The sequence below is a fragment of the Lipophrys pholis genome (assembly GCF_963383615.2).
Source record: "Lipophrys pholis genome assembly, chromosome: 17".
Taxonomy (NCBI): Eukaryota; Metazoa; Chordata; class Actinopteri; order Blenniiformes; family Blenniidae; genus Lipophrys; species Lipophrys pholis.
The window spans coordinates 6,371,930-6,398,288 of NC_137643.1; the positions used below are offsets into that span (position 1 = coordinate 6,371,930).

General features: G+C 41.9%; 2 protein-coding genes across 2 annotated transcripts in view; one reads left to right on the forward strand and one right to left on the reverse strand.

Moving 5' to 3' along the window:
• The first annotated feature begins 1,448 nt into the window (after positions 1-1,448).
• slc52a3-2a (solute carrier family 52 member 3-2a) lies at positions 1,449-5,773 on the forward strand. The gene is made up of 4 exons (XM_080484182.1): positions 1,449-1,762; positions 2,991-4,020; positions 4,600-4,723; positions 4,845-5,773. The coding sequence occupies exons 2-4, from the start codon at positions 3,008-3,010 to the stop codon at positions 5,052-5,054; spliced, it is 1,347 nt and encodes a 448-aa protein (XP_080340308.1). The 5' UTR covers positions 1,449-1,762; positions 2,991-3,007; the 3' UTR covers positions 5,055-5,773.
• Positions 5,774-9,548: 3,775 nt separating this feature from the next.
• nfatc1 (nuclear factor of activated T cells 1) overlaps positions 9,549-26,359 on the reverse strand; it is a 47,811-nt gene continuing 31,000 nt past the window's right edge. Inside the window, exons 8-10 of the mRNA XM_080484377.1 lie at positions 25,950-26,082; positions 21,447-22,070; positions 9,549-11,825 (exon numbers count right to left, since the gene is read on the reverse strand). Of these exons, the coding sequence (XP_080340503.1) occupies positions 11,770-11,825; positions 21,447-22,070; positions 25,950-26,082 (813 nt within the window). The 3' untranslated portion in view covers positions 9,549-11,769. The remainder of the gene's footprint in view (positions 11,826-21,446; positions 22,071-25,949; positions 26,083-26,359) is intronic.

The following is a 26,359-nucleotide window of genomic DNA, read 5'->3' on the forward strand; positions in this document are numbered from 1 at the left end:
AAGAATGGAAACAGTCCTCAGGGATGAAAAAGTTGTTGATAAGCAAGAGAGGGAAACGGTCATCGGGGACGACGAGAGCGGTGGGAAACGATGTAGATAGAACCAGTAGATGGCGGTAATGCAACTGTAAGGATGCAAACTGCCGTTAAACCCAAAAGAAGAAGAAGACGTCTCTGCCCTTTAATCTTTCCCAATGAAGGACCCAAACCGGACCTCATTCCATTTTACTCAGCACCTTCTTAAAGGTAAAGTTACATATCATGGTAACGACTAAAGTAGCTGCAGCCTCACGTTGGCCAATAAATCCAGTTTATGTTTCCCACAACAGCACTTGAATTTGGATCTCACAGCTCTTAAGTGTCTTTTTTTTCTTCTTCTATTTATCTTCTAAACTCCCAGTGCATGATGTAAACTGTTAAGATAAGATAAGATATCCCTTTATTTATCTCACATGTGGAGAAGTTTATAGTCTTTGTTAAAGACTATAATGACGCTTTGCATTATTCCACATAGTCAGAGTAAAACATTACACCACTACTTTTGGCATTCGATCAGAAAGATTTACTCTTGGTGCTAAAAAATGTTCTGTTCCTAAAAAGTGCCATAAAAAATTATCTTTGATTAATTATTAGAAAATATATATATTTATTGTTTGCCCACTATTCTAGGCTTTTTATTCGATCTAAGATTTGTAATATAAAAACTTGATTAAAGAATAAAAATGCAACTTTTTCCACACAGTATTTTAATTTGAAACAGGCAGAAAATCTCCCCAGGGGCACACAAAGGTTAGTTTAGATAAGATTAGACGACTTTATTGCCCTGTTTGAGAAAAGAAAAATTAAAGGTAACATAGTTACAGTCACTTGAAGTTACTTTACTTGGACATACAAACACTTGCCGAGGAAGTGACACTCTGTCCTGCTCACAAACTGACTGGTAACTTTGGCAACATCACAAGCAGCTCTGCTATTATTTCACTAAACTCCAGTTAACCCTTTAAGAAATAGATCTTATGACTGAGTTCATAATTACAAAACACATCACGCCTCTTTTTGTACCAAAACTTGTGAAACACTGTCATTTTGTTCAATTTTACACTTTCCAACAGGTTTTCATTACATATGAATAAAATTATTTTATTTTTTTTAACTAACCTGGAAAGTCAAACACAAAACAAACCTGCAGCCCTTGAAATATTGTGTTTTTTATCTCTTATTACCAGGAGAAAATGTCTCGAGCTGATGGTGGCTGACTGTGTGTGAAGGCTGACAGCAGAAGAGTAAATACACATTTTTCCTTTATATGATCGTTAACAGCAGCTCAGACTGCTCTCTGGATTACACAAGGCCATAGAGTCTTTTCATGTGTCGTTATGCAACTCAGCAGTGTAAACTCTCATTCTCACCTCTGCTCTCATGATCCCCCCCCCCCCGCCCTTTCACGCAGAATTATTGCCCTCTTATGAATGCGTCTCACTCAAAGAGATATTTACCCCGAGGCAAGGAGAAGAAACAAAGAGTGGATGTGACTGAAAAAAAAGAAGAAATCACAGCATGTGACGCGTTCTCGTCGTCCAGGGACGTCCCGACAGTGATGGGCTCTGAAGTTGGGACAATGATCAGTTAACCAGACCTGTGTCATGGTTGGCTACGTGCTCTCACACCCACTCGGCCTAAGGAGGGTTTAATCCTCCGGTGCACACAGATTTTTCACTGCACAGGACTTTGGCTGCTGAAGAAAAGTCTCCAGTAAACATCATGTGAGTATCTGCAGAGATGCAAACTGGCATTTCGACAGTCTTTAATGCTCTGAAACGTGTCTGCATGTTAGAACTGTTCTTTAATTGCTTCGTTTTTATGTTTTGCTCAAAATAAGCTGTTGCGGGGAGAAAAAACTGAATGTTTTTTCCGATATCTAGAATTTATGCTTTAATCTAAAGTTACACATTAAGTGAAATAGTAACTTTTTAAAGAGAAATATTCCAATTACTTGACGACACATTTAGCTTTCAAAAGTCTATTTTCTGAAACTTTGCTGTCACGTTTCTCTTTATTTAGACTTCCTCTTGAAATAGCCAAGTGATCTGCTGGGATGTTTTCTCATCTTGTGAAATGGCTGCCAGCAGGTGGTCGTGTTTCCTCTGCTGCGTGTTTGATGGTTTTTGAAGCAGACTCTGCACGACGTCAAAGAAAACACACACGGCATGAACAAAATGTGGCAGGAACACGTGTTTCAGAGTCTGCAAGTTCACCACACAGCAACTCTGGGAAGTTACGGCAGGATCTTATGAGCAAATATTAACCAGATTTTGGATGAAATAAATCATGCGTTGCATCTTGAGCAGAAAGATGATTCATTGTTTGATTCATTTTAATGATTTGCAATTTCTTAAAGGTGCAGAAAAGCAGTTTTATCAACGACGGAGAGAAAAATAAACCTAAAAGAACTGATCTTGAACTCTGGCTGTAATGTTATAGAGCTTATCAACTACAACTCTGATCCTGACCAGACTCCTGAACATGAAACTAGAATACCCTCTGATACTTCACAATCGGCCTTGTGAGCATCAGTTTTACAACATCAACGAACATCAGCAGGACATACTTTTACATTTATAAGTGGTGCTCTTATTGCATCCTACTGAGTTTAGATATTTGGTGAAACAACAATGTTGGGAACAATGTGTAATCTGTTAAAGCTGGAGATTTGACATAAGAACAAACAATCTGCTTTGACAGACAGGGTTTTTCATGTTCATTTTATGATTTATTTATTATTATTTTACAACAGTAATCACGAGGCGTAGCTGCTACAGTAACACTAAGTTATGTACAAAACGTAGAGAGTAAATTCAGGGTGGGTTTTTTTTTGGCTTCTACTACAAAGATTTAAATGTATTCAGCAGCCCGTTAGTTCCCAGTTCAGTAAATGTAAGAAAAACAGCAGCGTTTGTTTCTAAAATCTACTTCCTGTTTGTGTGTTTGCAGACTGATCTGCCTCCATCATGTCGCTGCTCACCCACCTGCTGGCCGTCCTGTTCGGGATGGGCTCCTGGGTCTCCATCAATGGCCTGTGGGTGGAGCTGCCTCTCATCGTCCCCGAGATCCCAGAGGGATGGTTCCTGCCCTCCTACCTGTCCGTCCTCATCCAGATGGCCAACGTCGGGCCCCTCTTCGTCACCCTCATGCACCGCTTCCGGCCCGGCGCTCTGAACGAGGCAGCCGTCGTCTACGCCATCATCAGCCTGGGCACCGTGTCCACCTTCCTCCTGGGTTTCTTCTGGAAGGAGACGGTGGTCGTAGCGGGAGTCCATCGCAGCGTGGCTCTCCTAGTTTTGACCTTCTTCCTCGCCGCGGTGGACTGCACCTCGTCCGTCACCTTCCTGCCGTTCATGATGCGCCTCAAGCCGCAGTATCTGACCACGTATTACATCGGGGAGGGCATGAGCGGCCTGCTGCCGGCCCTTGTGGCTCTGATCCAGGGTGTCGGGGTGGTGCGCTGCGTCAACAGCACCCAGACACTAAATCACACCCTCAACGCCTCCAATAGCTCCTCGACCTTCGACCTCCAAGCTCAGTATCAGCCCGCCAACTTCTCGGCCGAGGTGTTTTTCTTCTTCCTCAGCGCCATGATGCTGGTGTGTCTGGTGGCGTTTCTCCTGCTGAACTACCACCCGTCCGTGGCCCTGGAGCACTCCGGCAGCAGATACACCAACAGAGCGAAGCCAAGAACCCCCAAGAATAGAAACTGGGCCGAGCAGAAGCCCATGATGGATCTGTACAGAGCCCCGAACCAGAAGCCCAGGAGCAGCTTCGGCAGCGGCTCCTACAGCTGGCCGCAGGTCGTTTACATCTTTCTGATTCTGGCCTGGGTCAACGCCCTGAGCAACGTGGTTCTGCCCTCCGTGCAGTCGTACTCATGCCTGCCGTACGGGAACAACATCTATCATCTGTCAGCCACTCTGGCTGCTGTCTCCAACCCTCTGGCCTGCTTCATCGCCATGTTCCTCCCCATCAGGTCGGTGTGTGAGACCGGACGGAGCAATATTAGGTTGTACACACAAAACTGTCTTTTAGCAAAGCTGCTATTTACACTAACTCATTTCATTTTTAACATTTAATTATGAAGCTCACTTACCAGCATCTTCACTTATGATATCTATAAAAGAGGCGTCTATTCATCTACCTTTACACGAGTCCCCATAAGAAGTTATTGCAACTTGAAGTATATTTTCGAGTTTTTACACTGTATTTTCCTTCCTGTACCAACAAGTTCTAGTGACCAAAACCTAAAAGCTCGACTGTGGTAGTAAATACACTTGTTCTTATAGTCTGCTTTTACAAATATCTATCTATCTATCTATCTATCTATCTATCTATCTATCCATCTATCTATCTATCAATCTATCTATCTATTTTAATACAGTACATTTTTACATTAGTATTGATACTGAAAATTTTGAATTATTAAGGTTTTATCATATCTGTTGTTATTATTACAATCATTATTATTGTTGTTGATAATAATAATAATGAGGATGATGATGATGATGATGATGATGATGATGATGATGTGTGTGTGTTTGTGTGTGTGCAGGTCCCTGCTGTTGATGGGGGCCCTCACAGTGGGGGGCAGCGGACTGGGAGCCTACATAATGTTCATGGCGGCGCTCAGCCCGTGTCCATTGCTGGTAAACGACGTCACGGGGGGAGTCATCATTGTAAGTATAGAAAATAAAAATAGAAATAAAAACACTTTTGGGCTTCATTTCTGATCTTGAGTTAGATGAAACAACCAGTCTGTGACATGTGACCCCCCCCACACACACACTCTCCCTCCAGGTGGTGGTGTGGCTCCTCTTTATTCTCACTCTATCCTACGTGAAGGTGATGATCGGGATTATCCTGCGGGATGAAGGTCACAGCGCCCTCGTGTGGTGCGGGGCGGTGGTGCAGCTCGGCTCCCTGCTGGGCGCTGTCACCATGTTTCCTCTGGTCAGTGTGTATGGACTGTTTTCTTCTGGAGATCCCTGCAACACCAAATGTCCCTGAAACAAGGAAGTCCTGAAGAAGCAGTTTTTACATCGTTTTGTTTGGATTCATTAACGTACACGCTTGATCCAGGCTGACCGACACTGTGAAGTCTGCCGTTTTGAACAAGTTTGGGTACTTTAAATCTAATGTGGCAACACTGAGTCTGCCTCAGGGGTGAAAACAAAGGAACAGGCCTGAATTTTTGTTGTTATTTTTGATTTGCAGATGCTCTTTAGAACTTTATCAACCAGAAGCAGAAGAGAATGGTGCTGTGAATGTAAGATAGATTCTCAAAATGTAAAGAAAGAAACCTTGTGAGGAAGTAAAATCATTTGTTAAACAACTCAGTAACAGATTCAAAACTTGTAGTTTTATGGAGAATGTTATTCAATATTATTATTGCAGGTTTCAGGAATCACTGGCAAGCTTTGTTAGGTTCAGTGGACCTTTTCTGTTTCTGTGGTTGGTATAAAAGTGTATTCAGTGTATTGACTGTGCAGTTCATAGAAAAATGTTTTATCTTTATAAATATGTACATTTGTAATTGATGGTATTGATTCTGCAATTGTATATTTGTTGTTTTTCTTTTTCTTTCTTTTTTTTCTACATGTCCATGTTTTCGTCATGTTGTTTACTTCTTGGGGACAAATGACATCAAAAAGATAAAATCCCAACATTAATTGAATATTCTACTTTATTTTTACTTGTTTATTTCATAAAACACACACTTACACTTCATTATCTGCCTCCATTTGTTCTGCGACATCCTCTCCAGGTCCACCTTCACAAATTCCATGAGTCTTCTCCGAGGTCTTCCTCTTCTCCTTCTCCAACATCCTTACTGCAATATTTCATCTCTATCATAAAACCAGTCAGTAATGCCCTAAAATAAAAAAAAATTAAAAAAAATAATTTAAAGTATTACTACTCCTCCAATAAACTCTAAACTCACAGCATTTAATATTTGATTGGACATAAACAGATTTTTAAAAAGTTTCACTTTATGTGCATTTATCATGATTTCTCTTTAAAAGTCCCAAAGAAGAAAGAATGCTGATGAATGTTAATGTTGAAGTCCGAACCCCTCTGCCCGCCGTCCATCACAAACGTCCTATCCTCCGCTGAACTAAGTTGAAAATAAAAATAAAAACACAATTCACATTCTATATTACAGTATGGCATCAACCAAATGTAAAACGTACAGATTTTTGGGATGCGAAACAGAGCAAGTTTCTATTTACATCATTTAAAGAAATATCTCAAATTCTCCACATTTCAGGAATAAAAGCAATAATCTTTTTTTTTTTTTTTTTTTTTAATCATAGAATGTTCTGCATTGGTTCACATACTTTCACTGAGTGGGACGAGATGTTCGCATGAAAAATACATAAACTAATATTTGTGAAATTCTGAACCAGTTTATTTTTAAATACGTTTTTAATTCAGTGACTTCATCAAATCAAACGTACTCCAACTCTTTTTCCATCTTCGGTGTTTTCTAGTTTACCATGTGGATTACTTCATAAGTGCACTCTGGTTATATTTGCATGATTTGAATGACATTAATCATTTATATTGACACGTACTCGTTTTACCTTTGACTCCAGTAAATCTACTGAGTCATTTTCCATTAATCTTCCTTTTAAAACAGCAGCCCAGAAATATATGGCCTGACGACTCTTCGCTCTGCTCGCAGTGAACAACCTCAAAATCAACACAAAGTTGTATTGGGTACAATGTGAAAACAAATGCAAGCTTCAATTGAAGCGACAAATAATTCGATGACTGTTGTCTTAAAAGCTAAAGACTCTACTTCAGTTCTGGTGATGGAGCATTCATTCTCTTTCACGTCTCGGTCGAGGACTGAGAGACGATCACGGGACTTTCTTGTCTCTTCTCCTGCAGAAATGTAGCGCCCCCTGTGTGTGGAGGTAAAACATCGGGTGCACGACGCTCGCAGCCGACAGCAGCAGCAAGTTCAGCCCTGTGAAAATACACTGGTGAGAAAATGTCTCTTTGTTGTTGAATTGCTGCAGCAGCGTCACTGGGATGTAACAGAACATGGTGATGGTGCCAGTGGCGCACACGGTGACGAAGGCCCTCCTCTTCGCCGGGCGCAGCTTGTCTTGGCCGGGGCCGGACTTCTTCAGCGCCCTGGAGATGCAGATGGTGCAAAACATCATGACCTCAATCATGATGGACGTCACAACGATGGGGATCATTTTTAACACCGCTTCGACGCTGGAGCTGAGGTCTCGATTGGGAAGACAAACTGCCATCGTGGTGATGACGGACGTGAGCCACACTGCGGCGGAGCAAACCTCCCTCCACCTGTACGTCCTCAGCAGGCGGTAGTAGGTGGGGTGGATCACAGCGACGTATCTCTCCAGACATATGAAGGTCAGGCTCATCGGACCGCCGACTTGAGCGTAAACCACGACCATTTTGATGAACACTTCATCGAAGCTTGCCTGCAAATTAGGAAGGAGCAGGTGACAGGCGGTCAGCAGGTACTGGACGCCGTGGAACAGCGCCAGGTTGAAGTTGAGGATATCCGTCGGCTTTCTGGACCTCAGGTTGATCCACAGCAGCTTGGCGAACACGGGAATTCCGACCAGAAAGGCGAGGACGCCGGACAGCACGAGAAACATTATGCCGAGTTCCGCGTGCTCACAGGTGCCCCGGCTGTCAGAGCCCAGTGAGGCATTGTGGGATACGTTCGCCATCTTTGAGGACTGGGGTTGAAAGCAGAAAGGACCGAGCTGGGAACAGAAAACAGATGAATAGAACTTTTAATAAGACTTTTTGAGACTCTTATACTTTAATGTCATTGTGACAAATCACTTGCATTCCCCAGCTTCTTTACATATCTCCTGTCCAGTCATTTTCTATTGATTGAAATGATTGATTGATTGAAATGTTTATTTCGAATAAGGTATGAAAACAAATAAGAAAAAAAAAAGAAAATTAAGAACAAAGTTTTCCTCTCAAATAAATGAATAAATAAATAAATGAATAACAGTAATAATAATATAAAAATAAATCAAGAAAAAAAAACATCGTCAGATGAGTATTCGAAAAGGAGTGAGAAGAAGTAAAAACTTATTTACTCTCACCCCTTGTCCCAAAGTAAATAATATAATTAACTTTCTTCTATAAATATATAGTTGATCTGGAGCCAAAGCCGAGACTCGAACCAGGGATTTTTTTTCACTGTGAGAAAAGTGCGCGAATCACCAGACCAAGTGACAAAATAAAAGTAGACACTGAAAATATATTGGGAAAAAAGATAATCTGATTTGACACACAATGTGGAAGTGTGTTTTTGCAAAACACGGAATAACAAACGCAAAACTTCCCAAAATAAGATATTTATGAACCATACGTTTAATAAAATGATGCTGACACTTGAAAATCCGTCCTTACCAGGTGAGTCCAGCTGCAGCTTGAGGTTAATGAAGGCTGACCAACATCACGGCTCTCAGGTTGACGCCTGATTTCCCTAAAAGGCGTCGAGCTGATGTGAGGCAGCGACGCAAAGTCAACAACGCACCTCCAGATTTTCATGCCATTTTCCATCAGTGCACGTCGGCTCACACACTATAAAAAAAAACAACTTATGGGAACAAGCAGCTGCCAGTTCTGTCTGAGACCTAAGAAGGAACCCTGCGGACCACAAGGTGTCAGTGTGCAACTGTGGATGAAAACCACCAGCTGACAGGAGACGCCAGCATGCGCTTCTTTTCTCCAACAAGTATCCAATGGAGGTTAATGGGTCATACACAGAGTGTGAAAAATAATAATGCAGCCAAATTAAAGGTGCTGCAAGCGTTTTGACAAATCCACAATCAGCACCGACACTCCGTCTCCAGAGGATTTGTTTCATGGAAAAATAGCACAAATTGCATTGGATTGAAATAATTATAAACTGACATTTAAAGGGTTAAGGATGAGAATTAATACACATTTGATAGTTGTTGTTTTTTTTCCAAGATTTTGAAGTTGTTGAGATTTATGAGAAATTCTGAAAGAAATATTGAAGGATCATTTGATAGTTTTGTTGTGAGCACTTTTCTTGCCCCAAAGAGAATTAAAGGGCACAACATAAATTTTTTTTATATATATATATATATATAGAGGCCATCATTCTTATTTTGTTGCTAATCTCCGATAGATTTAGATAAATCAAAAATAAACAATGGAAAGACATTTCAATTTAAATAAATAAAAAAACCTTCAAATGCATAAACCAGCAGAAGGGTTAAAGTGAAAGAGTTGAAGGATTCTTATTTGATAGTTGTACCTGGTGTGTGCTCGCTGCCACAGAGAGGAAAACAGGATTTGAGAAAACCATACGAGATAAGTTACATGTACTTACCTGAGGTTGAATATAAAGTATAAATTTGTGGTTAGTTTTTCTCGGTAAAGTGATTCCCTGCAATCACTGTGACTCAGCATTGACATATATCCACTGGTTTTAATGTTCACAATGAGTAAGAAACATACAGGGCGAAGAGCTGAGGGCATATTTATTGACAAAATACACAAAATATCACAAAGCAGAGTTATGAGTTGCTGACTAAAAATGACTTCCTCAGTAAACATTTCAGCATGGCTTCTCTAGTGCTCTTAAATTACAGGGATTAAGACTCATAAATACATATAAACCTCAGAACAAGTGCATAAGCCCGTTCAGTTTCTTCGAGAGCACAAAACAAATTAGTACATAAACCCACAGTATGCAGATAACCATGTAAAAGAAGCTGTATGATAAACACGGATAAACAGAGAACATGCTAAGAGAATAAATACGAAATACAAAAACTGTTTAAAAAAAAAAAAGAAGTATATATTTGTATTGCTGTTAACGCTTTGGATCCGAAAGCTTCTCTGGTACGAGGGTGAGTGTTTACATTCTTCGGGAGGCTAAATAATTTGCATAGCTTCCGGGGAGGAATAAAAGTCAAGCTTTGTCAAAACTGAGATGATTCCTACTGAAGTATTTACTGCAGCCAACTGTTTACTCCGAAAACCGTGCTGCTTTCAAGTCAGCAGAAAATGGAAAATACCTAAAGATGCAAAAAAAATTTAAAATAAAGAAAATTGTCAGTTTGATTCCTGACTGAACATAAAGCCGATTTAAGCTGCCATTCAAGTTACTCGCCCTCCATTGTGGAGCAATGGAGGCACAAGTCAGATCAAATCACCAAGTCTGGGGACCTCTAGTGGGCGTTGTAATTATGACAGCGGCAGTGTCGGCATTAGAAGTGGAATAGTAGACGTAGGTGTGAGGTTGTGGTGTGTCTCGATGTTCTCCTCATATCAAGGTGTAAGTGGCAATGCATGCAAGGGGAATAATTACCATAAAACACCAGAAATGCTTCTTAATCGCAGCCGTCTGAATATTTGGAATAAATGACCGCTGCCCGAGAACTGCTGTGCACTGCTATCTACAAGTCAATGTATTTTTCTTCCACAGAGGTTTTACCCAATGAACTTACGTTGCTATTAATCTTTTTTATTTTGTTTATTTTCCAGGACGTGGATGTTTTTCTCCTCTGTGGATGACTTGATCCACGTGCTAACAAATCCCCAACATGTGATCTCCGCCTGGTTTATCTGTGGTTAGGAAGAAATCATGCTTACCAATAATTAGGAGAATCAGTACTACATTTTTGGACCTTACGCTGCACTTTGGACACACACACACACACACACACACACACACACACACACACACACACACACACACACACACACACACGGCTGTTAAAATAGCAGGACTGTGTTTGGATACACCCAAATGCACCAACGCCCTGAAATTTAATCTCTGCACTTTATGCTGCTAAATAAGTCCCAATAAGTTGTTGTCTTAATGGAACATTTTACAAGTGCTTTTTGTTGGTGGTGATAAAAAAAGAAGAAAAAAAAAAAAAGTGTTTTGAACATTTTTACAACAAGAAAGAGATTAAAAGTTGAACTCATGTAGATTAAATTACATTCAGAATTTGTGTTTTCCTGGTTGGACCAATCAGATTGGAGTACCATTCGGTGATTTAGCAGGTAAAGTAAAAAAAAAAAAAAAGAAATGAAAAGAACTTTAATAAAGGCTGACTAAGGAAAAGGTACGTCAGGTCTTATAATTTGAGGTTAAAAAAAAGTCAGACTCGAGCTCCGGTTGTTTGTTTCCAGTCAAAAAGGCACTTCTCTTTCAATGCTTCTCCCTGCGAAGGCGGATATGCCAACCGAAGCACTACACATACTGTATATACACATTGCATCATTCATAGGCACTGACTCATTTACAAACTGCAGAAAACAAACACAAAACATAAGACGTATAAAAAAAAAACAACAACAACAACAACAAAAAAACCCAAACAAATGTTGGTCCTCTAAAAGCACACTTTGTGGTCAGGGTGGGACATGGCAGGTTTGGTTGCTACATACGTGATTTACATTTACATGTGATCAATTCCTCATATATTTTCTATTCGAAGGCATTTATATATGAAAAACAAGGCACACGTTGGACCCTGGTCATGTAGACATTTACAGTTCTTCTCCTTGCATATCTCTCTCTCTCTCTCTCTCTCTCTCGCTCTCTCTCTCTCTCCTTCTTTCTCTTTGGTTGCTTCCTGCATGCTGTAGTCCGAGCACGTGAAGCGTGGAGTCAGGTTTGTTTTGTGCTTCCCTTTTATTTATCTTTTTTTCATGTCAGTTTTGGAGGAAACTACGCGTGGCTGTGGACGGAGATGCTCGACAGGTCGTTCCTGATGATTTCATTGACTGCAAAAAGAAAAGGAGAGAGAGAGAGAGAGAGAAGGACAGTGAGTACATTGATTAATACCACACAGATAGTAAGAAAAAAAAAAACCAAATCAATATCAATTTCAGTCTCAAAGAGTCAAAATAAAAGTCAGTCAAAGCATGAAATCATCACAGTCTCATCTTGAAAGCTGCTCTCAGTCACGAGCGATCTGATCTGACAGGAACATGAACTCTTGAGCAACGATGATCACAGGTGAGAGTTCCTCCTTTGTACTCGCCTCGCGGCGTCGACGGCGCAAGACTGGTGATGACAAAGTGTATTTCCCTTGCATCCGTCGTGATTTAAAAAATGTTTAAATCCGACGGCGGGTGCGGCCAACCCGCCGTCCATCAAAACCCATCTGAACACTCCCGACACACACTCTGGGTTTCACTCCAAGCAAGCAAATAAACTTCAGTTACAATACTGATATTCAATAAACAAACAGTTACAAGTCTCTAATGCACCTTCATTTCTTTTTTCCCATCATCAAATATATCAGCTTCGGTTGTATGATATTGGCTAAAAACACATTTTTAGAAAGACAAATGATTGAATAACCACCAGACATGTGAACAGAACTTTAAGCTTTTCAATGTTAAGACTGATTTTGCTTGACGACAGCAGCATCGACTAAAAACATCAAAGTTAGAGGAAAAACCTATCAAAGCAAAACGTGCAGAACATTGTGCACAAATGTGTTTGTTGGTGCCGTTTTAAAGTGCTTCATGTGCCCCGGTGGCTGGGAGATCGTTGAGCCACACAGACGTGTGCACTTCCTCTGAGTCAACATAATAGAATCACTTTATATGTGAGATCCCCAGACGTTTTTCACCAAGAGGGATGATGCAACCTCCCGCTGTCTCTGAAGGATCCAGGTGCAAAAAAGAAAAAAAAAAAAAAAAAAAAAAAAAAAAAGGATCCAGGTGCACTTGTTTATCTGCTTTTATCAGCTGTGTACTCAGCTATGCAGGCTGACTCAAGTTGAACCAGGACAAAGAGACGGATATTAATGAACTGATAACGCAGAAAATGACTCATCTGGAGTAATTTGTATTATTTCTTTTTAACTTAAGAGTGGAGGAGATTCTTTCCATCGCTTCTTATTGTTCCTAACTGTGAACTCATTCGTCAGGAGACTTGCTGCCCCCCCTCGGTTTGCTTCTCGATCAGCCTCATGCTTCACGGATGGGAAATGTGAGAGGAAGAAGGGGGAACACCCCTGGAACCGGCCTCCAGACACCAAGCCAGCGGGCCGGGGGAGGAATTCCCTCTGACTGACTGGACGGGGAGGAAAAGCAGCCTGGAAACTTGAGATTTCCCTCCACACAATGAAAGAAGCTTTATTTTCCCTTTTCGTTCCCAATAAAAGATATTTATTTCCACGGCAGGCAGCAGAACAATCGCTCACTTCCCACCAGAGCTGGGAATGAGAAACAGCATTATATTTGGCAGTAACGCGGGAGTAACTGATTACTTCTATGAAATTAGTAAATCCAGTCACTGACATTTCTCTGAAAGAGTTGGAGTCCTGTGGAGTGATGTCTCTTCTTTGAGCAAATCGTAAGCAGTAACGTAAGCTCAAGGTGTCCTTCTGATTTATTTATAGGCCACTCATTGCAATATATGCAATTAATGGAGAATTTCAATTTCAATTTTTTTTTTTTAAAGTTCTGTAACTTTTCATTTTCTGTCATAAAAAAACACAATTAAATGCACTTTATGCATTTAATTGGTAAAGGTAAAGACGGACCAAAAAGACATTGTATTTCACAACTTTTAGTTTGAAAAACGTCTTCAAAGAGGCTGAAATTCTTATTAAGTTCTAATGTTTTAGGATTGTTGTTTTTTTCTGGGGGAAGAAACAAGAAATAATCACTGTTAATCTTGATAAAGCCTCCTCGTGTCTTTAAAAATGAACAAAATCCGAGATTTAAAAAAAATTTCATTTAACTTTTAACTATTAATATTTCACTAAATTGTGAAGAGGAAGGCCTCGTTAATCCCGAATGAACTTAAAAGCAGCGTTAAATAACTAAAAGTAACATGAGCCTGTGATCACAGTTTGTATGATGCATTAGCCCCTTTATAAACATTATCTTTCTATTATTCTATTATCCGATCGGCTGCTGTTAATAAAGGAACAGCCAGATCTCTGGAGAGGTTTGATATCTTCAGCGGAGCAGCGACGTCACAGGAACACATTGAACCCATTATGTGACCACGAGGCCGAGACTCACAGGGAAGATGCTCTAAATCAATTCATCCTCATAAAGGATCAACACCACTTAGTCGGGATTAAATCTATTAATAACTAAATTAACATATCTAATAGGTAGACGATTTTGATTGATTTCACAATCATAAGATTAAAAAAGAAATCCTTAGTTCCAGCTGTACTTCAAACTCCAGTTGCAGAGATTATCGTCTGCCAGAATATATGTCCTGTTTCATCATGCTTTGTTTATCAGAGCAGGAAAACATTGCAGGTGAGACTCAGCACAGCTTTGATAATGTAATATTTCTCAGTTACTCGTTTGTTATTTGATCAAAACTGACTGAAGACTTGTTTGGTGTGAAAACGGAGCCTCCTTCAGGGAAGACAGGAGTGTTTTCCTCAATCAGCCTGCCTATGTACTGCTAATATACATTAAAAAAAAACAAAAAGTTTTATATTCAGGTTTGTTGACCAGGGATTTATGAGCCTTTACGTTGCTTTGTGTATGCACCATTTGGCTTCACTGTATATTTGATGAATCAGTGATTCAAGAGGTTGTCCACAGTCTCGCTTGGAGACGCTGAGCAAAAATACAAAAAGTGAAAATACACTTATGACTCATATTATAAACTGTTCACAAATCACAGTAATTTAGTAAAATCTTTAAATATTCATCTTATTTTTATGTTTGCTGATTTTATAATGTGACTAAGTAAAGTGTCTTTGAGTATTTTGAAAAGGATTATTATCTATTATCTTATTCATTTGCGTGGCCAAGAGAGCAAAATGACTGTATGGTTGTCATCCTCATAATGCAACTGAAATACTACTGGCATCAGACGATCGACTGGAAACTGGGTTTTCATTTCAAATTGTGTTTTCAGACATGAAAACTTTAAACGATCTCTACACACGGAAACACAAGAAACGTTGAAAACGCTAGAATTCAGGTCACAATAGCAGATGTTTGTTGTAATATAGTCCTATTCCACTCCACTCTACACCACTAAACTTCACTCTATTGTTTTGTATTGTTTTATTGTGTAGCTCTCTTGTTGGTTTCACTACAATCACACTGTTTTTCTCTGCGTATCACGAGGGGAGATGCTTTCTGTCCTACGTCACGCCGCCACCGCTCCTGTGGAAGTGTGACCAGTGTTACCCAGAAGACATACTTGAAGCTGAAGAAATAAACACTCAGACCTCATCTCCACCCTCCTGCAGCCATGTGTGCGCTCTTCCCGGCAGCGACTGAACTGACTGACCTCCTCGCCTCTATTTGATCTGGCTTTGACCTTCTGTGCATCTGCAGGCAAGAAGGATATAGGTGTTAACTTCAGAGCAGGAGGGGATGTTATTTCACCGCCGAGCCGGGACGCCGGCTGTAAATCTGGGACATCAAGACGTCGTCGGGCCCCCACGTCATGTCATCACCTGTCCAGTAACAATCGAAATGTCGGATGACTTATGCCGTTCAGATATTCGTCTTTTGTGCGATTCCACATGTGCAGGCATGGTTTTAACATGAGACGGTAAAAATACAGAATCCAGTGGGATTCATCTTCGATCTGATATAAAACAAAAGAAGACGAGGCTGAAGCATTTCATGGTTGGCTGCTGTGAGGCCTCCACATTTACTGTTTATGCATCTGTTGCCATGGCCCACTTTTCATTGTGCCGTCACATTTGCTCTGGAGGATCTAATTGAAAAAAAAAAAAAAAAGGAAGAGAAGTCGATGTATCGATCAGTAAGTGTGTTTACAACAGACGGCTAAAAATAGGAGCAGCACCAGTGTGACATCTGTGTCATTTGGGTCACATTGATTGTTTGTGGATGTCGTGTGAAGCCTTGACTCTCCTGAGCCACTCATCTGCCGTCCCTCACTTCATCCATCCATCTTCTCTTCTGCTTTATCAAATTAAATCTCAGCCGACGGAGGGTGAAGGCAACAGACACTGGACAGGTTACCAGTGCAGTCCAGGACACACACACACACACACACACACACACACACACACACACACACACACACACACACACACACACACACACACACACACACACACACACACACACACACACACACACACACACACACACACACACACACACACACACACACACACACACACACACACACGTCATTAGTAGTGTCCATTACTAATGTTTGGTTGCACCTGAACCTATTTTTGGTCATTTAAAATCTTCTGCATGTAAACTTTAAATAAATGGAATTCATTTCTTCAGCGGTAAATTTCAGCCCTTCCAAAAGGTTTCCAAATTAGATTTAAGTCTTAAAACAGCATCCTGGGCAGGACTGTGGTTGACTCATGCAACATCGGACCACATTACTCTTCATTTGACGGAGGACGCTGCATTGTTAGAGCACAGGTTTGTGTCCAGCGTTACATAAGCAGACAAGGTGGGGTTGAACATGAAGTAATCCAGGAGCTGGTTTCCTGCCTCATGGAAGCTGACAGCAGCTGGAGCCGGCTGATACAGCCCAGCTCTCCGACCAGGAAACCCGGGACAAACCAGGAACTCCCAAACAATTAGCACGCCGGTACTGTTTGTCTCATTAAGGGGCTGAAACGCGTCGACGTAATCCGGCCTGTAACAACACAAGGCTGCAGAGGAGCCGATCGGATGCTGAGATATTCAAGAGGCTTGATGAAACATTGTGATCAGATCAGCAGTGAAAGAAAGACGGAGAAGCCAAGGGGGCAAACAGCACCACTAACCCCCCCCCCCCTCTGACTTTACTGCCACGTCAAGTCCAGGCCACAAGCCACGAGATGTTCTTGGCCCACAGCACGAGGCTCCTACTGGGTTTCTGCAAGTCGGCACCACGGAGCGGCTCTCTGGCGCAGCGGCTGCCAAGACTTTTCTTTAGTTTTGTGTGAAACCAGGTATTCTTGAGAGAGTCAGTGTCTGAACAATAACTCAATGGAAACTCTGTGTGCATTAAGAAAACTGGGTGCAAAAGAGAGAAGGATTCACACAATGATTCTTTCAGAATAAATGTGACATGATCAAAAAAAAACGTCCTGTAAGACAATGTAAGACTTTAAAAAAGCACTCTTGTGTGTCTTCATCTTGAATGTTGTTATAGGTGAAATAACTGTTTATATATTTTAACCTATACATGCAAAGTGGAGACTAAAATCACACAGATGTGTAGTTTAATAATTTCCTCCAATACAATGTGTTATTCACCAAAACGTCAAGAAAATGCCCTTTGGAGTTTCCATGTTCTACCTGGGCATGCATGACTTTTCTTTTATTCTATAGTTTTAGAACTGAATTTAAGTATCTGATTGCAGACTGTATTTCTTATCCATCTATTCCATTATATTATGTATTATTCTTTCAGACCGTTTCTTTAAATTTCTGTATTCACTTCAGTTTCATCGAGTTCGTCTTTCTTTTGCCATTTTGATTACTTTATCCTGTTTTTTTTTCCAGCATAATTTAAATGTCTATCTTGCTTCAGTGCGGTTGTTTACACTAGTGTTAACTCACTAAACTCAATGATTTTTCTTTCGTTGTTTTGTCCTATTCCTATTCAGTCAATCACTTTACTTGCAGTGACGCTGCTTTGCATGTAGTTTTATTGATTGTCTCATTGATTGATTGGATTTCAACTTCTCTGCAGTCTATGTTGTTTTTATATATATATATATATATATATATATATATTTCAGTATATCTGAAGCATTTTGCAAGATAATAAAAAATGCTGTAAAAATCTACTCCAAGTGTCATATCATTGTTTTTTCTAATCTGGTGAGCCTTGCAGAAATTTCTCTTATGAATGCTGGACTGAAAGAACATGTATACACTCCTCTTTCTAGAACCAGATTCTATGTAAAGACATTCATATTTGACCTCAATTTGAAGACATCACATAAAAGTGCTTTGCAGGCTGCAGATAAGCGTAGATATCAGTGTCGTTCCTTGCAAAGACATGGTTCAGACCAAAACATGGCAAATGTTCATCAAAGGATGGATGTAAATACTTTCTCTAATAAAAATGCATCAAACAAATTGCAATCACATTTTGCATAATAACATATGCGTCCCTCCTGCGGTCCAACAGTAATTATTTTCACCTTGCGTCATGTTAAACGCATAAATTTGACTTTGTCTGGTTTTTAATTGAGGTGAACTAAACATGAGCAGCCTCCATCAGTGCAACTTTGGAGTTAGATATCAGAACCATTTTGAATCAGGTCGTTTTTATTGGCTGTTGCTTTGCATTACAACATCTCCTACTGGTGTTTTCTTCTCTTCTGGCTGCTCATTATATTAAGCGGTGCATTAATAACTGCTATGAAGTAATACAGAGCAGATGTGAATGCTGATCAAGATGAAATAAGCCAGTGATTTACTTACATATGTAGAGAAAGAGAAAACCCTTTTTTTTTCAGTGTATATTATAAAAGGGTTTGAGGTCTTTGTTCAGGTACGACTCACAAATACTTTCCCTAAGATCATCTAAAGTCTCTGCTCGTCAATCTCAAAGTTCTGACACATAACAAGACCACAACACGCCATAAAAAAAAAAAAACATCACATAGCGTTCTGGCTTGCATCCGACTTTTGGAACGCACATGTTTTGCTCATGTTACCTCACCACTGACAAAAGTCTTGGGCGCACTACTGTGCAAGTATAACGTATGGCTTTGGCCACCTCTCCGAGACGCAGTGCGAGCCAAAGGGAAGCATGCAAAGCTCTGCAGTCAGCAAGTTTTATGGCGGTGCAGCTCGGCCTCATCTCCCTCGGCATCGGCGGCGGTGGCGGCGGCGGCGGCGGCGCTATTTTCAACGTGCATCCTGCAGCCTGAACTGCAGGTCCTGGGCCAGACAACACGATTCAGAGTTTCCACGAGCAGACATGTGTGCAACCTCTCAGAGGATGGTGCGAAAGTATGTGTAACAGAGGGGGATCCTGGTGATTATCAGAGGGCTGTACCGTTCAATGAGGGAGATGAAAACCACCTGTGCTGCGTTGAGTTATGCATGTAGTTTACTGCAGCTATTTAACAGCATAAGTGGCTAAATTGCTGTGAAATTGAATTAAATTGCACTATATTAAATGAAAATGTCAACGATTAATGCTTGGCTTCTGGGAAAGAACATCTAGATCCTTTTGTACCCAAAATAAGATGAAAACATCACGGTTCGATTCAGATTTAGAGACACTTAGTGTCTTAGCTCCTGAACCGTGTCAGCAGAAGCTGGGTGAGCTGTGAGCAGCAGAAGTTACAGTAACGACACACCTGAGCCTGTAAAGTCGTATCAAACCCTGCCAAAATGTTTTAATGAAGTGAGAAGCCCCATCAAATTTGGAACGGTCAGTGAGATCAAGTTTTGCCAACAAAAACAAGTGTCAGCAGGGGCCCGGCTCCTCAGGAATAGCCATTATGGCTGCTGTGGCTTGTTTAAATAGTTAGATTTTATTTACCACACCTGGTTTAGACCTTAAAGTTGCATGAGAAGCGGTGGCACTAGAGAGACGGTAATTACAAATCAAAACTCCGGCTTCTGTCCGGGCAATTATCATCGCAGACACGGAGGAGAGGTGTTAAAGTATTTAACCAAACTGTTCAGTGGGGAATGGCCGGGGAAGACGGCAGCGTCTCGCTCGCCTTGGTCAGGAAGCAGAGCCAGACGATCCTGCAGGAGCTCTGGTGATCGATCCAAGCTCAGTGTGTCCGCTGATAGCTGCTGGGTTCTGTTTTTCTATCAACTGAACTCCTTTCCGCTGCAGACCCGACGCACAGCCAGACTGTTTTTCTCGCCCTGAGGAAGATCGCTTATCCAATTTATTTCATATCACCACAAACACAGAGCGCACAGCGCCGGGCCCTCAGCGGTGAGCGTGGAGGGCCAGAGCGCTGAGATCATAAAGTTTGTGCTGGTGAAATCCTGTTCTCTCCCAGAGATACATAGAAAGGAGGTCACACAAAACACATTCATGTTCTCAGCTCAGTCCGAGTTTAAAGTAAAATACTTTCAACAGTGAGCCAACAGAAGCAGGAGAGTGGGGGTCTCGGGGTTCGGGATGCAAGCTGGAAACCAGATGTCTGCTGGTTCGAATCTCACTGCGAACATCCAATTGTCAAGAGTGGCATCGGAAGTAAATACCGTCACATGACTGAAGGTGCAATGTAGGTGCATCAATAATAAACATTTTAACGCTTGCATCACCACTCCTGCTTCTTTATCATCACTGTACAGCCAGCTGATGCAAACTGAAACACCGCAGACAGTCAGACAATTTAAGTTTAGATATGAAGAATTTGTGGCTAAAACGTGACTTTTGAAGTTGTAGTACAAAACATTTTGTAAAACTTTTTGGCGGCAGAAAGATGAACAAAGAACAAAGCTAATCTAGATTCGGACGGTTCGCTTTTCTGCCCTCACTACATCAAATTGTTGTTCAGTCTGCCTCGATTATTTGTTGAAAACAAGCTGCGGGACCACACATTTCCCCGCATGTACAGACCAGTCATGTCCACAGTCCGAGCCAATCATGATCCCAAGTCAGACTTTATCCGGCTCGTTCATATTTTAACTCATGTTTGTAGGATCATTATGCATAAATACATGTTCTGTGACGCTTGAGCCAATCACAGCCTTCGCTTTGTGCCTTGAAATATCACAAGACAAGGAGAAGACAAGATTTGCGTTCCTGTATGGATGGCTGGGAATATTTTGGTTAAAACCAGCCAACAAGTCAACCCCATGAAAATTTGCACATAGATGATGAAAAACAATGTGATCACCCATAAGTCAACACTCTGATGCTTGTAAAGTCAATATTATCAATAGCTTTCTCTTCTACGCAAACAGAAATGCTGTGTTTGGCAAAGTTTACTTGTATTTTTCAACACAGACGGTAGAACTTTCCCACTTCCCACTTACTCATGAACTAATTATACCACACACTTGCAGGCAGATTTAATTTGCATTGGACAGAATCTGATTTGCTTTTTTCCCCCCGTCTCCAATCTTTGCACTGAGATAATTTGTCTGCTTGCAGCAGCTTCATATTGTCTCATTTTTTCCGTCCTCAAACCTTCAAAAACTGTTTTCTCCCCAAAAACTGTTTCTTTAAATGACAACGGTTGAAACGTTTTGCACAAATAAATCCAAACTGAGATCTGAAGGCCAAATATTCCCGTCCTTGGCGAAACGATCAGTGAGTCAGAGGATACTCATCAATTATCAATCAGCACCTGCAGATATACTGAAGCCATTAAATGCTGGAAGGTTATAAAACCTTATTGTTTTGTTAATTAGCTGTCTGGACATTAACTTTGCAGTGTAACTTTTTCCGTGATCATTTTCAAAAGTATGTAAAACCCTGCTCACCATCGTCGAGATACATCTGGTCCAGCTCTTGTGGTTCTTGTTTGATGCTGACGGCCAGTGTCGGGGGGCTGCCGTCCTCCTGCAGGGAGGGGCGCCCCCTCTCCGGCACCTTGGGGTGCTGCTGGGCGCTGGGGCTGGGGCTGGTGCTGCCGCTCCCCGGCTGCACCGGTGTCATGCAGTCGGGGCTCGGAGAGAAGGGGGCGTCGGTCGGGGTGGAGGGCTGCGAGGTCGGGGAGGAGGAGGCGGAGCTGCTGGGTGGGTAGAGGTTGGGGGACTGGTAGCGCCCTGGGGTCTCCTGGATGATGGAGACGTGCGGGATCGGGGACTGTGGGACCACCGGGCCGACCGGGAGGCACTTGGAGAACGGCGGCGGCGACAGGTCGTGCAGTTTCGGGCTGGAGCTGGGAGAGGAGGAGGGCAGCGAGGAAGGCTTGGCGACCAGTCTATGCTGGCCGACGGAGTAACCGCCGCTGACGACGCAGGACCGGAGGTCAGACGTCAGCATGGGGGTCATGACCTGCGAGGGGTAGTATGGCTTTGGGTGCAGGGACAGACCCGGACCCTGCTGGCCGCACACCAGGGGGGCGTCAAAGTCATCGTGCGGCTCAGTCTTTATTGTCGGAACTGAGAGGAAAAGGAAGGAAAACAGAAGCGAAAAGAGTAAATACATATTCCAACTTTCCTGCGAGTGTGAGAGAGAGTGAGTAGGTTTGTGGCTAGGATACCCTCTGCCAAACAAACACTCTCATCAATGAGTCTCTGTGTTTTAGCCTCAGCTCCCCCACCCAACCCAAAATATTCACAAAAGCTGAAAAAAGCAGGAAAAAAAAGAGGATGACTCATCCACGGGAGAGAAATCTGGCTGCTTCTGCAATAAAAGGCCTATTTTAGCTGGAAGCCACTCTGGTGCTAATATCCACTAAATGTGAGATATAAAATAAGCGGCTGCAACGGCGGCTTCGTGCTCAGCGGGATTCAGCTATATAAAATAAATTACTGTTCGCTCACTGAGACAAAGAGAGAAACTGAAAAGACAAAATGGTCTCTGTGATGATGGAGGCGACCCCGGCGGCGAGGACAGCCGCTGAGTTCAAATGAGGCAGGACTTGTTCTCAGTCGCTGCTAACTTGGCCGTTCGTCTAGATTCCAGAGCGAAGACTTGTTGGACACCAAGTTTATAAAAAAAAAAAGAAAGAAAGAAAGAAAGAAAGAAAAAGTGGACCATGAAGATCATCAATCTTATTTAACATGTGATTTCAGTCCACTTACAAGTAAATGACAGCATGGCTGGCTGTGTGTTTCAACTGCTGGATTGAACTAAAGGTAAAGCAGCCACTGCTGAGAGGCTTCCTCCCCACAGAGCTGAGTGCAGTAAAAAGAAAGTCTGATGATATATTTGAAAATTGAATTGATAAACCAGGACTACAAAGTGGTTTGGAACCTTTCTGCATGCATGTTCTACCTGTGCATTGAGCATTTTCTCCAGCTACTCTGGTTTCCTCCAAAAGTCCCAAAACCTGCACTTAAGGATAATTAATGACTCCAAATTGTCCTCAGGTAGGACTTTAAGTGTGTGTGATATAATGTGTGAACATTACAAGCCAGAAAATAGTACGGACACTTAAAAGTCAAAGAGATTTTTTTCACTGTGACTTCTTACCCACATGTTAACACTATTGAAGAGATGTACTGTATGTAGAAGTCGTCAAGTGTTTATTTGGCTGCGCCCTTTTTTAAAAGGGGGTCACCACAGCAACTCATTGCAACTTGCACAGCAGACTTCATTAGTTAATAGACCGACTGCTCGTCCGTCCACAAACGGGATTCAAACCTGCGTCGACCATACTCAAGACACAAGTCGAAATTGAACCCAATGTGCAACTAGGGTGTGTTAAAACGGTTAAAATACATTTAGATGCTTCAAAATCATGCAGAAACACTGTTGTATACACTGGTGGCAGCCATCTTGAAATTTCTAATTCCAAATTCAAGTTCGTAATTCCGATAGCAGACTGACTGAAGTTTTAACAATCTGTATTTTTTTTAAATCTTGCCTCTAGTAGAAGGAGTGAAACTAGGTCGTGTCACGCCGCGCCGAAGCTTCCTCCGTCAATAATTGCACAAGAGGAACTGTGATAAGATGGTTACTCCAACCGCGGGACTAAAATAGCAAATGCACACCTATTTTGGGCCCGTTTGGAGGAAATGTGTCTGTCTGCCTGCGGAAGGATTCAGCCACACGCACAGAGACGAGCAGAAGAAGTGCAAACGCTTCTCGTCTCGCCACAAAAGAGAATCTTCCCCGGGGTTTCCGGCCTACTGTAAGTCCCAAAATAAATCTGTTGTTGTTGTACGAGCTGTTGAATCAAACACCTGCTGCTGATTTAAAAAAACAAAAAACAAAAGAAACACAGGGAAAAAGTGAAATCTGTTCTCATCAAGAACTGAGGGTTTGCTGATGTTTTCTGTCTTTGCTCGGTCTGTCGTGTTCGTTCAGACTTTCTCAGGGACTGCTGGTTCACATTGTTGCCTTAAAGGCTCTCGCCCCGGAGGAGACACTGACCACGCCGGCTGTCCCGGTCCGTCCCCTCCCTTTTACACTCTGCGTCCCGAGGACAATGCTCCACTTTCACAGCGGGGCACTCCGTCGCGCCCACGCTCAGGGCTGGGCCAGCTCAGCTGAATCACAGCTTTGAACCACCCACTGGATTTTCGCTCCAAGCCCGGAGTGCAATTAGCAGCGGTTTTTACATTTCACTTGATGGGTCAGTGTTTATATTTAGCTTGGCAATGGCTTCTCTATTCAAAAAAACCTGTGCTTTTCCCATACTCTCTCTTTTGCCCGCCCTGGTGCGTTCAGGCGCTCCGGCTATAGGTATGGAAAACAACAGATTTTATAGATTTCTTTTTACAATGGAGAAGGAATAATGGCTCTGCTTTGTTCCTCCCTAGCAAACCGCCAGACGAGAGGGAATACAAACAGTTTGCTCTCATCCTCAGATGTTAAATCCTAAAATGTTTCTAATTAGTCGGGGCTGCAAAAGTCAAAGAGCAGACTGAGAGGAGTGAAGCGCTGAAATGATGAGGAGAAAACGAGCCTGAAAGGTGGAGGTTAATGAAGGGGTGTTTCTTTTTAATTTCTTCATAAAACTGCTTTGACTGCTTGTCCATTAAACTCGCTGCTGATGGTGTTTTGGGTTCAACGAGTGTCGGCTTCATTTGAGCCGAACTGAAAGTGATTGTATGTTGGTCATTAACAGGATTATTTGCAGTCACACTAAAAGGAGATTACTGACCCTCCCTGTACATGACAGGAGTGTTTCTAACCATATGTAGGTCCTGAATTAATCACGCTAGATAAAAGTGTTGAGTAACTGATGCATTGATCTAATAAAAAAAAAAGTAAAGCAAGCACAACTACTGAGGTCTCAGAGCCAGTTGGAAAGCAGCAGAGTCTCTGTAGTCTGTATTACTCACCAGGTGAATTTTAGTATCATCCAGTGTTGTTGTCTCCAGTGGAGATCAGAACGAGCAGCCAATCATTCATCTTGAATTAATATCCCACTGTGAGTGGCGTTAGCCTTTTGGTTTGGTAATTTATCTCAAGTGTGTTGTGTCTGCTTGTTCTCATTGTCATAACTTCATACAGCTGCTTCTGTCAAGAAGCCCGAACATCTAAATGATAAAGCTGAACTTGACCTTTTTTTACTCCTATCTTATCACCACTGAGAGGGTTTGGCATGTTTACTATTTGTGTTATCTAGAGAAATCAAAAAGTACCAGAAAGCAGAGAAATACAGTTTTCTGCCCATATTATAACCAATCGAAGACATGAGCTTCTTATTACCTTCAAAAACACACAGTAATATGAAAGATCTTGAAATTTGACATATTGTGGGAACAGGCAGCCATAACATCTAAATGAATCCAGTCAGTCTAGTAGTAAAAGGGTTGCTAAACACAAAGGGACTAATTACTACTTACTACATCATGACCTCCTCTATCAACATCTGGTTCACTGCTGCAGGACCAAAGACAAACACTGCAGCGTTTCATCCTGCACGTCCAGTTTTACCACCCTTCAGGGCCGCATGTCTCCAGGACCCTGAGGCATGCAAACAATGTTTAGATAAACGGCCAGAAGACCTCATCCAGTGCAGTGAACCGACTCTTAACTCTGTGCTAGTCCGTCCTCTCTCTCTGGCTCTGTACCCTCCTGCAGGATCTCTGATCTGTGTTTCCTGGTAATGTCAGTCTACAACATGTCACCTTTTTGTTCTTTCCTCATGACTGCCTGACCTCAACTCCTTCAAGCAGATGTCATTTGTTGTAATTCCATTCCATTTCAAATGGCTATAAGTTGAATGACAACTCATGTCCTCAACCCCTCAAATGAACACCTGCACGAATTATTTAAAGACAAGGCAGTCCTGGTCCTGCATAATTCAGAACAAGTCGACTGTAGAAGCAAGGCTTTGTTCGAGTTAAGGAGAAGAGTCTTACCACTGGCAGGGACGTAGGTGAAGCGCTGGTACTGGCTTCTTTTCCTCTTGCCGTTGCAGACGTAGAAGTTCACGTGGACCGGAGTAGAGAGTCTTTGGTTTCGGTAGGGGGGGACTACAACGAGGAGCGAATTCTGCAAACAGAAGAGTAAGCAGAAATGTCCTTGTCATCTTGTAATGTAGCAATCTAAATCTGTAGTATTAGTACGAAACACATCTGTCTATCTTGGGGCATTTATGGCGTTCCAACTGCAAAGTCCATCGAAATGTGTCTCACTTGTTTCTAAATTCATGTATCATAGAGAAATATGGCCATCAAATCCACAGTGATCTTTGTGGATTTCATGGCCATGTCTGTGAAGTGTCAGGTCAGGGCTCACTGCTACTGGTACCATGTAACCCAGTACAACC